At 49.1% G+C, this 14,844-nt stretch overlaps 1 protein-coding gene across 2 annotated transcripts in view; it reads right to left on the reverse strand.

The window, feature by feature from the left end:
* Positions 1–8,233: 8,233 nt before the first annotated feature.
* Positions 8,234–14,844, reverse strand: part of LOC147098043 (rab11 family-interacting protein 1-like) — a 59,036-nt gene continuing 52,425 nt past the window's right edge. For both annotated transcript variants that reach the window (XM_085971266.1, XM_085971267.1), the window contains exon 7: positions 8,234–13,956. In XM_085971266.1, coding sequence (XP_085827392.1) covers positions 13,738–13,956 — 219 coding nt within the window. In that variant the 3' untranslated portion in view covers positions 8,234–13,737. The remainder of the gene's footprint in view (positions 13,957–14,844) is intronic.

Raw genomic sequence — 14,844 nt, forward strand, 5'->3', positions numbered from 1 at the left:
GTGACGTCGTCATCCTTTTTGCCAGCCACAGTCAGTGCCTGTATGGAATGCCAATCCAGTTGTATTTTCTGGATCCATTCATGTCCAGTAATGGTGGTCCTCCATCTTGCAATACATACAGGTCTAGTTTTGGTGTTTCCTTACCGTTATATATAACGGTCACCCTTATTTTTCCTTTGGGGTAGACTTTTTGCCCCGTGTACGTCTTCAAAATAATTTTTGCGTCTCTCAAGGGTATGTGTGAGAATAGCCACTCGTAGTCCCGTCGGTTTATGACTGTTAGGGCTGATCCTGTGTCCAATCCCATCTTTACCTGGACTCCTGCTATCTTGAGAGTGATCCAAATGGTTCGGTGATCCTCTGTTGTGATCACATTATGTAGTTTCAGACAACTCAGTTCCCTGCTTTCGGAGTCGTTATCACTCTTATGTTCATCTGAACTATTCTCCGTTATCTTATGTACCTTCTTGTACTTTCCTTTGGTCGGTTTCTTATTGCTGGTTTTCTTTCCCGACCTGCAGACTCGTGCTATGTGTCCTACTTTTCCACACTGTCTGCACACTTTGTCTTTGAATCAGCAATCATTCTGGTCGTGTGTTGTTCTGCCGCAGCGATAGCACTTCTCTGTTCCATATGACATTTCATTTGTGCCATATTCTTGTGGTCTCTGTTGTATCTCTGCAGCGCCCCGTGCTGCTGCTTCATATGATACTGCAATGCTGAAAGCCTTTTCCAGCATAAGGTCCTTTTCAGATAATGGCCGTTTCTGGGTTCCTTCACTTTGAAGCCCACACACAAACTTGTCCCTTAAAGTATCTGCTAGTCCTGTTCCAAACTGGCAGTGTTTCGATAGCTTGCGCAGTTCCGTTAAATACTCAGCATTACTTTCATCTTTATGCTGGTTTCTTTGTGAAACTTAAATCTTTCTGCTATCAGCAGCGGTGTGGGGTTTAAGTGGTCCTGTAGGATTGACACTATGTTTTCAAAATCCTTTTCTACTGGCTTCTCTGGGGTTACTAGGTTTCGTAGTAAGCCATACGTATTTGCACCCATTGAATTCAACAATACCAGCGCTTTCTTGTCATCTGGCACTTCATTCGCCTTGCAGTATACTTCTATGCGTTCGACATATGTCGTCCAATCTTCGACTTCATTGTCGAACGCTGTGATACTGCCACTCTTCGGCATTTTTGGGTGTGGTTAGACTGGCTTAAAATGGCGTCTCCCGCGCTTTCCTTTCTTCCCCGCTGCGGCTTAAAATGGCGTCTCCCGCGCTGCTGCCAACGCCGCTCTCGGCGGTCCTCGTGGCAAATGGCGACGCCCTGTGGGTTTCACGCGCTGCTCCTGCGCTGCTGCCAACGCCGCTCTCTGCAGTCCTCGTGGCAATGGCAGCGCCTCGCGTTTTCCTGCGCGCCCCTCTCCCCCGTTGACGCTGCTCGGCCCTTGAACACCGGCTGCGCTCTGCTCTCTCTTGTCTCTCTCCCCCGTTGACGCCGCTCGGTCCTGAACACTGGCTGCACCCTGTGCGCTCTGCCCTCTCTCTCTCCCCCGTCGACGCTGCTCGGCCTTTTTCTGTGCTGCTCGGTCGGGCTCTAGCCCGCCGCTCTCCGGGAAGGGTCTGCGCAGTACGTGTTGCCAGCCCATTTCGCTGGACCACCGTGACTGGAAAGCCAAGCCTGGCTCTCGACAGCCTCCCCTGCGATGCTCAAATTCCTCCGCTGGATGACTGGGCGGTTGCCCATGGTCGACGCCCGTGCTTCTGGACTCGACCTTCTTCCACTGTTCTCCAGGAGCGAATCCCTGGGAGGTGATGCAGAGTTGCAGGTAGGTTCGAATCTGCCTCGTCGCCACTGTTATGTCCGTGTATAATCAGACACAGACTGCGGAGAACGGTACAAACGGTGTTTACTCAACGTGGCTCAGACTGTAACTGAGCTGTACAGATTACTACTCAACGTTATATACAGGTGTGGTCACTGCTGGTACTACAGTATACATGAGCTGTAAAAAGTAGTTCTCCCCCTTAAAGGTACATACATTACACTCTCCACGGATATTGCCTGGCCTGCTGAGTTTTTCCAGCATTTTCTGTTATTTTGGATTTCCAGCATCCGCAGTATTTTGCTATCATACTCAATCTTTGGGAGTTGGAGTCTGGACTGAGAAGTATCACTTTCTCTCCAGCCAGGAGGAGACTGTGAGAGGACATAGTTGGCTGGTGAGGGGTTAGCCCCAGTCAGTTTAGGGAGTGCTCATTTTTTACAGTGCGATAAACCCATTATTAAGGACAGAGTGGCAGGTTTTTTTTTCACATATTACATAGAATTTACAGCACAGAAACAGGCCATTTGGCCCAGCTGGTCTAGGTCGGTGTTTATGCTCCTCTTCCCACCCTACTTCACCTCACCCTATCAGCAGATCCTTCTATTCCTTTCTCCCTCAAATGTTTATCTAGCTTCCCCTTAAATGCTTCCATGCTAATCAGTTTAACCACTCCCTGTGGTAGCAAGTTCCACATTTCTCACCACTCTCTGGGTAAAGACATTTCTCCTGAATTCCTTATTGGATTTATTAGTGATGATCTTATTTTTATGGCCCCTAGTTTTGGACTCCCCCCACAATGGAAACATCTCCAAATCACACATCTTTTTTCTAGAGAAAAAAAGCTCAGCCTGTTCAGTCTTTCCCAATAGCTCTAACCTGCGATAGTTCTGTAATGTTCCATGTCACAAGGGGTGGTCAGAAATAGATAGAGATTGCTGGAAGACTGCCGTCTGTTTATTCATACATTTCATGTAAAATAAAAACCAGTTTGTTGGTGCGAGTGTTTTTCAGTCTGCTTTCCAAAAGGTTCGAATACACGTATTGGTGCTGGGAGATTCCAGCATGCACAGATCTTGCTGTTAGGATCTCTGGTTCGTGCAGTCTTAACCAGACATTTGGCAGTAAAGGGTGCACTTACAGGAGTGACCAAATGATGCTGAACGAAAAACTCTCGCACAGAACGGAAATTTCCAATAGTGGGTGTGAAAAGGAATTGCTGGGGTTGTGGTAGCTACGCAATAGAGGGTGATATTGTGGCCTGCATCAAATGTTGCAGGGGGCTCGCGGAGGATAAGGAGGGGATAACTGCACCGTGGTCACAGTCACAGTGGATATCATTCATGATTTCAACCGGGACAGAGCTGAGTGGAAGTAGGACTGGAGCAATTAGACCACGTTACTACGTTAACTGGCCACTACTAGCTTTGCCTGTAGCCTCGGATATGCCTGTCCAACACGATTGGGTACACTGAATCCCCTATGGTGCAACAGCTGGCTACAAGCCTATGGCTGGGTTCACAGAGACACACACACATACAATCAGCACTAAGAACGGTACCAGCCATCTGCCAACACTTGTCGAATCAAGCCCAGCAGGAGTTTACACCAGAGAGCGAGAGAGGGGGGACGGGGGGGGGGGGGAGAGAGAGATAGAGGGGGGAGGGGGAAGAGAGAGATAGAGGGGGGGGGGAAGAGAGAGATAGAGGGGGGGGAAGAGAGAGATAGAGGGAGGGGGGAGAGAGAGAGAGGGGGGGGAGAGAGAGAGAGAGGGGAGAGAGAGGGGGGGAGAGAGGGGGGGAGAGAGAGAGGGGGGAGAGAGAGAGGGGGGAGAGAGGGGGGAGGGAGAGAGGGGGGAGAGAGAGGGGGGGAGAGAGAGAGAGAGAGAAAGAGGGGGGAAGAAAGAGAGGAAGGTGTGATGAAATATTCCATTCATCACTCATCAGTATTTCTCTGCCTGTGACTGTGGTTGGTTTCAGTTTCATTTCCATTGTATTGTACTGTGTGTAGGGCTCCGCCCATACCTGGCTCCTATGTAAGCTGGCCCAGCCTGCAGCACATCCAGTACGGCAGACCTCTGGATGGAAGATACATTCTCTGTGTGTTACCTTCTAAGTCAATAAAAGCCTTGTTTTGTTTCGCTAACATCGAGTCTCAGATTTATTGAGGCACATCAATTTTATTGACTTAATTTTCAACACAATGGATCAACTCTTGAAACCCGAACGTTTGGATTTGGACCAGCATGCTTCGGACACATCGGCACGCTTCGGACACTGGTTTATGTGTATGGAATTCTTCCTGGACAATTCCGCAGCCGTCAAAGACGCTACGGATGCTGCGAGTATGAAACTCGGAATTCTGCGGAATTGGGTAAGCCACCGGGTTTACCCCCTCATCCAAGACGCCGACACGTACCCGGCCGCCTGCGACATCTTAAAGGCGCATTACCAGCAGCCTACGAATGAGGCGTATGCTAGGCATCTGCTCGCTACTCACGCACAGCAACCTGGGGAATCGGTGGAGGAGTTCCTAGGCACCCTGAAAACGCTTGGCAAAGACTGCAAGTGCCAAGATGTAAAAGCCGCAGTGTACACTGACGAGCTTGTTCGCGATGCCTTTATCACAGGCCTCAGCTCCACTTACATCCGGCAGAGACTGCTGGAAAAAACGGGATTGGACCTGAAACAGGCTGCGGACACAGCATGATCCCTGGATGTGGCCCAGAGAAACTCGGACGCCTACTCTTCAGCCCGCGCCGTCCACGCCGCCACGTGTGCACCAAGGGCGCCGCCATCTTGGAAGGCATCTTCCCCGCCCGGCAGCCCGACACCGTCGGGGCCCCGCTCTCCCCCCAGAAGCCCTACGACAGCCGCGATGCGTCGGGGACCCAACTGCTACTTCTGCGGGCAGCCGAAGCACACCAGAAACCTGTGCCCAGCGAAAGGCACCACCTGCTTTAAGTGCGGTAAGAAGGGGCACTTCGGGAAGGTGTGCAGAGGGAACCCCGCCGGAAAACCCGCCACCGCCACGTGTGCGCCGTGGGAGCGGCCATCTTGGACGCCATCTTGCCCGACCTCGTGGGGTCCGCCATCTTGTGAGCAGACAGCATGGACGCCATCTTGTCTCGATCAGGGCCCTACAGTGGCATCGGTCACAGTGGACCAGACCAGGCCGCACCCGCTATCCAAATCAATGATGGACATCGAGGTAAACGGGTGCAGGGTTAAATGTTTAATTGACAGTGGAAGCACGGAGAGTTTTATCCACCCTGAACTGGTACAACAACTCTCCCTAAAGGTGGTCCCTACTCGGGGTACCATCTCTATGGCTGATAAAACCCAGACATCGACCATTATGGGTTACTGCACGGTACAATTGTCCGTTAACGGAACTGTATACGATAATTTTAAAGTATTAATCATGAAGAATCTATGTGCGAGCGTGATCTTGGGCCTGGATTTCCAGTGCTACCACCAAAGCATCACGCTCAATTACGGTGGGTCCCAGCCGCCCCTCAGTGTGCGGTCTGGCTACCCTGAAGGTAAAGCCGCCTTCGCTATTCGCGAACCTTACCCCTAACTGCCGGCCAATAGCGACCAAAAGCAGGAGGTACAGCTGGGAGGACAGGCGGTTTATCGCGACCGAGGTAGACAGGCTCCTGAAAGAGCGCATTATTGAACACAGCAATAGCCCGTGGCGCACCCAAGTGGTGGTGGTAAGGGGTAGCGAGAAGAAACGGATGGTGATCGACTATAGCCAAACGATCAACAGGTACACCCAACTAGACGCCTACCCGCTACCCCGCATATCAGAAATGGTGAACCAAATCGCCCAATACCGGGTGTTCTCCACCATCGACTTCAAGTCAGCGTACCACCAGCTCCCTATCAGACCAGAGGACTGCCCGTACACCGCCTTCGAGGCGAACGGACGCCTCTACCAATTCCTCAGAGTCCCCTTTGGGGTGACGAATGGGGTCTCGGTCTTCCAGAGGGAGATGGACCGCATGGTCGATGACCACCACTTGCAGGCAACCTTCCCCTACCTCGACAACGTCACCATCTGCGGTCACAACCAGCAGGATCACGACTCGAACCTCGAGAGGTTCCTGAAAACTGCACAAAAACTCAACCTCACCTACAACGAGGACAAGTGCATTTACAACACCACGCGCCTCTGCATACTAGGCAGTGTGGTGGAGAATGGGGAAATCGGACCAGACCCCGACCGATTGCGCCCCCTACGGGAGCTGCCCCTGCCCAACACTCCCAAAGCCCTGAAAAGGTGCCTGGGGTTATTTTCTTATTATTCCCAATGGGTCCCCAACTACTCCGACAAAGCCCGCCCCCTCTTGAAAGCATCCTCTTTACCGCTCTCTGCTGAGGCCTATGCTGCCTTCAAAAGCATTAAGCAGGATATTGAGCGGGCCACGCTACAGGCAGTGAACGAGAACACTCCCTTTCAAGTGGAAAGTGATGCGTCTGACTTTGCCTTGGCGGCCACCCTCAACCAGGCGGGGCGACCCGTAGCTTTCTTCCCGAGGACCCTCCAAGGGCCCGAGATCAGACACTCCTCCGTAGAAAAGGAGGCCCAAGCCATCGTGGAGGCAGTGCGCCACTGGCGCCACTACCTAGCCGGCAAACGCTTCACCCTACTTACCGACCAGTGGTCGGTAGCGTTTATGTTCAATAATAGAGGGGGAAGATTAAAAATGATAAGATTCTTAGGTGGCGGACCGAGCTCTCCACCTTCGATTATGACATCATTTACCAGCCAGGGGCCCTTAACGAATCCCCCGACGCCCTCTCACGAGGGATGTGTGCCAGCTCCACCGGGGATCGGCTACAGACCCTCCACAATGACCTCTGCCACCCAGGGGTCACGCGGCTGTTCCACTTCATAAAGTCCCGCAACTTACCCTACTCGATTGAGGAAGTTCGGTCCCTGACCAGGAACTGTCGCACTTGCGCTGAGTGCAAGCCTCGGTTCTACCACCCAGATAGAGCCCACTTAATCAAAGCTACACGGCCCTTTGAGCGGCTCAGCTTAGATTTCAAGGGCCCCCTCCCGTCCGTCGACTGCAATGTTTACTTCCTGAACATTGTGGATGAATACTCTCGTTTCCCATTCGCCTTCCCCTGCCCAGACATGACCAGCGCCACGGTCATTAAATGCCTCAACAGCCCGTTCTGCCTGTTCGGTATGCCGAGCTACATCCATACGGATAGGGGGGCGTCCTTCATGAGTGAAGAGCTACGCCAGTACATGCTGTCCAGGGGGATCGCCACGAGCCGTACCACCAGCTACAACCCCCGGGGTAACGGTCAAGTGGAGCGAGAGAACAGGACAGTATGGAAAGCAGTCACTCTAGCTCTAAGGACCAAAGGCCTCCCTATCTCCTGCTGGCGGGAAGTCCTCCCAGATGTGTTCCATTCGATACGGTCGCTATTGTATACTGCCACTAATGCCACGCCTCACGAGCGAATGTGTGTCTTTCCCCGGAAATCCACCTCCGGCGTATCCATGCCGTCATGGCTCTCCACCCCAGGTCTGGTATTCGTGCAAAGGCATGCGAGGGGCCACAAGACGGACCCTCTCATGGAGTCAGTGCACCTACTCCACGCCAACCCCCAATACGCGTATGTCTGGCACGCCGACGGAAGGGAGGACACCGTGTCCATAAAAGACGTCGCCCCAGCCCGTAACGACAACAACAGCAGCAACAACAACCACAGCAACTCTTACCCACCCACTACTCTTTCATCACCCCCGGAATAACATTGACCAACGGTACCCCCACCAACTACCCCTTCAACAACCCTGGCGGCACCCCCGGCAGAGACCCAGGAGGCCACCGGGGACACCCAGCCGACACCCGCGGCACCACAACAGCCACGTCGGTCGCAGAGGACTATCAAACCCCCGAACAGACTAAATCTATAGAAGGGGTGAATGTGATGAAATATTCCATTCATCACTCATCAGTATTTCTCTGCCTGTGACTGTGGTAGGTTTCAGTTTCATTTCCATTGTATTGTACTGTGTGTAGGGCTCCGCCCATACCTGGCTCCTATGTAAGCTGGCCCAGCCTGCAGCACATCCAGTACGGCAGACCTCTGGATGGAAGATACATTCTCCTCTGTGCGTTACCTTCTAAGTCAATAAAAGCCTTGTTTTGTTTCGCTAACATCGAGTCTCGGATTTATTGAGGCACATCGGAAGGTGTGACAGGGAGAGGGAGGTGTGACAGGGAAGAGGGGTGCGAGAGGGGAGAGAGGTGTGAGGGGAGAATGAGAGGAGAGAGGTGAGAGAGAGAACAGGAGGGGGGGGTGGGGAGATAGAGATGGAAAAAATCAAAAGGGCAAAATCTCAGCATCCTCAGCTTAAAAATAAACAGAGGACTCCCCAGTCATAAAAAGGAAAAAGTGTTTATTTTTCAAGATTCAAGTTACAGAATACATTCCAAGTAGCAGAAAATACCCATTAATTTTATATTTATTCACGCCTCGCTGCATAGGTCACACTGGTAGAAATAAATCACAGAAGAAAAAAGTGAAATAAAAAATGATTGTCATTTTCACAGCTGTGCAGCTTATATACAGGTGACACAATCCACCGAATACCCTGCAAAATGTTCCCACCTGATCCCCACCAATGTTGCCCATCTGCAACACGCTCCCCCCATCTGGTTTCAAATAAATTAGTGATGAATCTTTCATTCTGCAGCAGGCTTCTGTTTGCTGACAATTCCCACTGGTGTAGAACCCATTTCTCCAGGTGCCCAGTGTTGCTCCTAAAGTGACTTCGGCTTGTATCCTGCAGTCTGCATCAGTCCTCAAAGGCAAGCAGCAGTCATCAGAACAGATAGGCTCATTATACAAGACAGTGATTTGAGGGGTTTGGTTGCACGATAGCACATGGGTAGCGAGTATGGAGCTTTCCCAGTGCCTCTCCCCCACCCTACTCCTCAATTAAATCGACAGGTTACATTCAATGCACTGCCCGCCATTTGCTTTGTTTGCCAAGCATCCCTTACAATAGTGTTCTATCCAGTGAAATGAGGTATTCAACAGCACCAGCACAAGATTTTGGTAAGACCCAGTCCCCATAGTGTGGCATTTATAAAATGAAATAGAAGAGTTCTAGATTGCACAGGCGAAAAGGACAAGATGGGGACAAAAGGCCTTAGTGTATAGTCCAAGTGCCAAGGACCATATTGTGCTGAATCCTTGCAGAAACAACTCGAATACAAGAGGTTACATTCACCACTTCTATGAATACTTCTGATGAAAGTAGTAGAGGACGTTGCTCCCAGCCATTACCGATCAATAATCTAATCACAACACGGTTCAAAATGCAATTTGGCATCAGTAATTGCGCATTAACCTATTCCCTGACCATGTCATCACTAAACCATTACCTTCATCTTCAGAGCAGAACCTAGAAATTACCCCGATTTGCAACCATCACCTTTGTCCTGTGGAAGCCCTTCGGACTTGCCGTTCCGCTGTCAAACAAATCAATGCCGGGGGGGTTGAGGGATACGGGAGCAAAGGGACATTGCTTTTCACTCGAGTTATCCCCAAGCAACTCAACTCTTCCCCGATTATATAGTCGCACTCACTAAACTTCCGCAATGCCATGCCCTTCAATAAATATGCAATAAAAATCACACCGGCATTTAAAATCTTAAACCTTTAGAAGGTAATCTGCAAACAGGATAGATGCCGAGAGGTTGTTTCCCCTGGCTGGAGAGTCTAGAACTAGGGGGCATAGTCTCAGGATAAGGGGTCGGCCATTTAAGACTGAGATGAGGAGGAATTCCTTCACTCAGAGGGTTGTGAATCTTTGGAATTCTCTACCCCAGAGGGCTGTGGATGCTGAATCGTTGAGTATATTCAAGGCCAAGAGATAGATTTTGGGAATCAAGGGATATGGAGATTGGGCGGGAAAGTGAAGTTGTCGTCGAAGATCAGTCATGATCTTATTGAATGACGGAGCAGGGTCGAAGGGCCCCATGGTCTACTCCTGCTCCTAATTCTTATGCGAACAGCCTATTGCCACTGCAAAGAACTCATTGGATGCCCCAGCGAGAAGACAGCAATTACTTTCCATGTGCAGGTTACAAATACATTTGATTTCTTGGTACAAAAATATCAGCAAAAGGTTTTCCTCGGACTTTAATCGGTTTCGTTACAGGAAGCACCTTCAAATTTACATTTGGGCTCCTGCCCGTGAAAGGAGTCTTTTCCCCCTCAGATTACCGGGAAGAAAGAAAGATCGCCAATAAACCCAACATAAGAGATCATGGAAGTCAAAAGTTTACAAAAACTTCATAATTCTAAACTATTGCTTTAATTCAGGATGATATTTCTGCAGCAGAGTGCACGATTGGGATGTATTCAAGACTGAAGCCAAGCATGGAATCAGAGAGAACCCCAGCGAACAGCCTCTTGCAGGAAGCTTTGATTCAATTGGTCCCTAGTCAAGGCATTTTCATAAAGTTTGCAAAACACTCTACGTTCCCTTGGTTTCAGCTGATGCCTGTCCATTTTAAAAAGGGAGTTGTACCCTTGTATTTTTGGTCCATTTACATTTGGAAGTTGGGTTGCGAGCCAACAAGTATGCATCTGCATACCAAGTGAAAGCTGAAGTAGTGTGGATTGATCCAAGGACCGTCTGCCCACTGCAAAAGCTTCATCAATCTACAAGCGCTGGCGAAGCTCGACAGTCAGGAAACTTTGCACCTCGGTCCAAAAACCATTTGGAAAACAACACTCCATTTTTAAAAAGCTAATTATTTAAAAGCACCCAGCCAGCATTTGCAGAGAATCTGTAGATACATTTAAATCTCACCAATATATTAAAAACTGTATAAAATAATCTATACATATTCATGTTCATATACAACACCAGTCCTAAATGTCGATAAATGGCTGTTAACTCACCAAAAATAACCCAAAGAAAAAAAAAAAGTTAGAAGAGTCAGGCATCTGGCTAAAGCCTGATGACCCCACTTGTGCAAATCACAACTTTTTACAAAATGTTTTTATTTTCTGTACCTCAAGTACAAATCCAACACCTTTCACCAACCCCCGCTCCCGCCCCGCCCCAAATGAACTAGTCTCAAATCCAATTCGCAGAGCAATGCGCTGATCTGGTTACCGGATTAACCAGGACCGAGAACGTTTTTGCTAAATGCACGGCTGTTAAAGGGACCATTTCTTGCTCATTGTCCCAGTTTGGGAGCAGTCAGCTGGCTTGCTCTTAAAGTATTGCTATCTACTACATGGGGTGTAATCGTACCAAGTCTCAGACTCTTCAGCCGATGGCGGCCGCGTTTGGGACAGAGTTACACTTTGTGCGACGGTTTCCCAACCAAAGATCGCTCTTATGATAGCAAAATACTGCGGATGCTGGAAATCTGAAATAACAACAGAAAATGCTGGAAAAACTCAGCAGGCCAGGCAACATCCGTGGAGAGAGAAATAGAGTCGATGTTTCAGGTCTGGGACCCTTCATCAGAACTGGAAAAAGCTGGAGATGTAACAGATATTAAGCAGGTGCAGAGACCGGGGGGGGGGGGGGGGGGGGGGCGGGTGTTAGGAGGGGAGGAAGGAATTGAAAGAACAATCCTGTACTTTTGTAAGAGGCAGGGAAGATAAAATGTTGCAAATGGGAGTGGCAAAAATCATACTGCATGAAAAATGGGGGCAGGGATTATTATCTGAAATTGTTGAACTCTATGTTGAGTCCGGCAGTCTGTAAAGTGCCTAATCGAAAGATGGGGTGCTGTTCCTCGAGCTTACGTTGAGCTTCATTGGAACAATGTAATAGGCCGAGGGCAGAGAGATCAGAGTGGGAGTGAAGCGGTGAATTAAAGTGACAAGCGACCGGAAGCTCAGGGTCACCCGTACGGACTGAACGGAGGTGTTCCGCAAAGCGGTCGCCCAATCTGCGTTTGGTCTCCCCAATGTAGAGGAGACCGCATCGTGAGCAGCGAATACAGTGTATGTGCAGGTGGGGGGAAAAGGGGCTAACGCAGTTAGTAAGTGGAATCAAGCCAGAAAAAAACAAAAATCAGCAAACATACGTTAAATATCTACCTCTGCCCAATCATTCTCCCTGCAGAGCCAAAGAGATTGGATCGGGATCAAGAGATGGGCTGGGAGGAAGGAAGGGGGCAAGAGGAATGGATTGGAGCAAAATAGAAAAGTACATGCGAGAAAAATATCAGTTCAGAACAATTAGTAATCAATGTTCACCTATTTTAAAAATTAGACTTAAAAAAAAAATACACTGGTTCAAAAAAATACATTAAATCATTTCATAATTTATACAAAAGTTGTAATCTGCCCCTCTCCCATCATTCATAAAACTTAAAACTATTCCCAGGAGTCAGATTGCCATAAAGTAATTAAGAAGCTTTGTTTGGAGAGCGTTCAGGCCTTTGAGAGGAAACACGTCGACTCTCCAAATATCTGGGATGAAGGGCCGGAGAAGGAGCTGCATTGACCCAGTGTGCTCAGTTAGATTGCTGGATCAAGCTGGGGGAAATGAAACCTCTCCCCACTCGCAGCAATACCCAAAAATCTAACACTCGTCAGCTGATCGCGCCGGAGCCGCAGAGTAAACATTGCTCCACTCGAGAAAGCGCAAGCTTGAAGTGTACCCCTGGCCGAGCGAGGGGCGACCAACTTTACACTTACCAACTTCTTGGTCAAACGGTGGAGGGTCTCCCGGCCCACTCTGCTTCGGCCTACTTAAATAAAACAATTTGGAATGGCGCCAGTCTGGGATTCTTCAATTCCAAGCGCAGAGGATTGGGAGTTAGATTTATTCCACCGCCCATCACTGTGCAATTTAAGATTGCATCTCAAGCAGGAGTGTGAAAATAGTCAATGAAAGAAATGGTGTTAATTAAAAAAAAAAGCTAGCTTACCAAACTTAAAAAAGTCAACTGATGGCGAGTGCAGTGCCTTGATGGGCATTATTCTCACTATCAGGCCGCAGTACCGTAAAGTAGCTTAAGCTAAAATAAGCAAATCTAAACAATTTGATGGTTAATTGCAATGAGTAAAAGAGGCCTCCACACCCCAGAGTGGTAATAGATAGGTGAACACTGTAGGTGGCAAACGAGAAGAGTCTGAACACTCACAGGGAACCCCCCAACCCTCTCCCCACACCACCCAGCCAGGAAACCCCCAACTCCCAGGAAACTCCTAACCTCCTTCCCAGGAAGCCCTCTAACCCCCTCCCCTCTGTTTTGGGCAGTTCAATTAATACATTCACTGCGGCAAACAGATGCTAACTCAGGGTCAGAGTTCAGGTTGAGGCGATGATTGAAGGAGTTTCACAAAAAACGGGGACATTTCATTTTTTTTTTTTTAATAAAAAGGGGGCAAACCAGATCTAGCTTCACAAGGGATTCCGATCTGCCCAACTCCCCCAACCAGGCAACAAACCCATTCCTTTCTCTCACCCTCCCACTGCCAGCCAGTGGAGTCAGAAGCTTCACCCAACATCATTCCAGACACACAGCAAGGCACTGAAACCAAAGCCTGGGGACACCAGTTGGTAACGTGACGTGCTCTAATCAGATGTGGGCGACTGGAATCATTTTCGAATGGCATCTGGCCGCCACCACTTGATAGGAGGAAATTCAACAGGGGTTTTTTTTTTTAAAAAAAAAAAAAACCCCACACATTCAACACAGGGTAGACATTAGCTCAGAAATCTGTTCACCCAAAGGCAATAATAAACAACCATCGCTGGCCAGTTTCAAGGCATGATCTGTAATATTTCAAATAGCAGCATGGTGGACTTCAGCTTCCGCTCCACTCCATGGCCTCTGTCCTCTCGCGTTCCCGCCTCTGTCCTCTCGCGTTCCCCCGCTCCCCCCACCCCCCTCCGTCACACTCTCTCCGCCTTCTTGTTGGGCTGGTAGGTCACACGGAGGATGTTGGGGGTTTCCTCCATGACCCGGACCAGCAGGTTGTCGATGTAGCTCTCCAATTCACGAACGTGGCTGTCTTTCTTCACAATGACCGCTTTCTGCTTCAGAACCAGCTGGATCAGCTCGTCGTGAGTGAGCTGTGCATAAGCAGCTGCGGGGTCGGATGGATCATAGTCCTTAAAAAAGGAGGCAAGAGAGAGAGAGATGTAAAACATGACAAAAGATGGAGAAAAAGCCTTCTAGGTCTACCTACATCATAGCTCAACAAATTGAAGCTTTCTTTTTTTTTTTTTTTTTATAATTTATTCGTTCATGGGATGTGGGTATCGCCAGCAAAGCCAGCATTTATTGCCCATCCCTAATTGCCCTCGAGAAGAACCGCTGTTCTTTGCAGCAGTTTGGTACAACTGAGTGTCTTGCTCGGCCATTTCAGAGGGCAGTTAAGAGTCAACCACATTGCTGTGGGTCTGGAGTCTCATATCGGCCAGACCGGCAGATTTCCTTCCCCAAAAGGACATTAGTGAACCAGATGGGTTTTTACAACAATCCGGTAGTTTCATGGTCACCATTACTGATACAGGAAACTCTTTGGTATCCGGCACAGACGTGTTGCCGGTTGATCAAAAATTCCAGATGACGGAGAGGTTTATCTACCGAGGCTATTTTAAAACAAAGAAAATTTTTAAAAAATCAAGAAATGTGCAGTATCCAGTAATTGGGTACTCACCTACAGAATGTTGTGTTAAATGGATGGTGGAAGATGCTTGATTAAGTACAGTACTGCCAGTTGAGGGTAATGCAATGCAATGACTACCAGCAGCGTGGGAGACACACAGTACCCCTGTAAAATGGCGGATCAGAAGAGACTACCGGCAGCACGGAAGAGTCAGACTCCTGATAGAGTTTTTGAGGTGTTCTGACTTCCGACAGCGCCAAGAGGCCGAGTAGTGGCAGTTTGGAGAACTACCCCCACTGACTAACTCGGCCACCGCGGGAGACTCAGACTCGGCAACATTGCCGGTTATTGAGGTGTTGTTTTTAGAGTGAGGATTTTGCCGGTTAAT

This window comes from Somniosus microcephalus, chromosome 30 (assembly GCF_052327205.1).
Source record: "Somniosus microcephalus isolate GS21.2 chromosome 30, FLI_Smic_1.0, whole genome shotgun sequence".
NCBI lineage: Eukaryota > Metazoa > Chordata > Chondrichthyes > Squaliformes > Somniosidae > Somniosus > Somniosus microcephalus.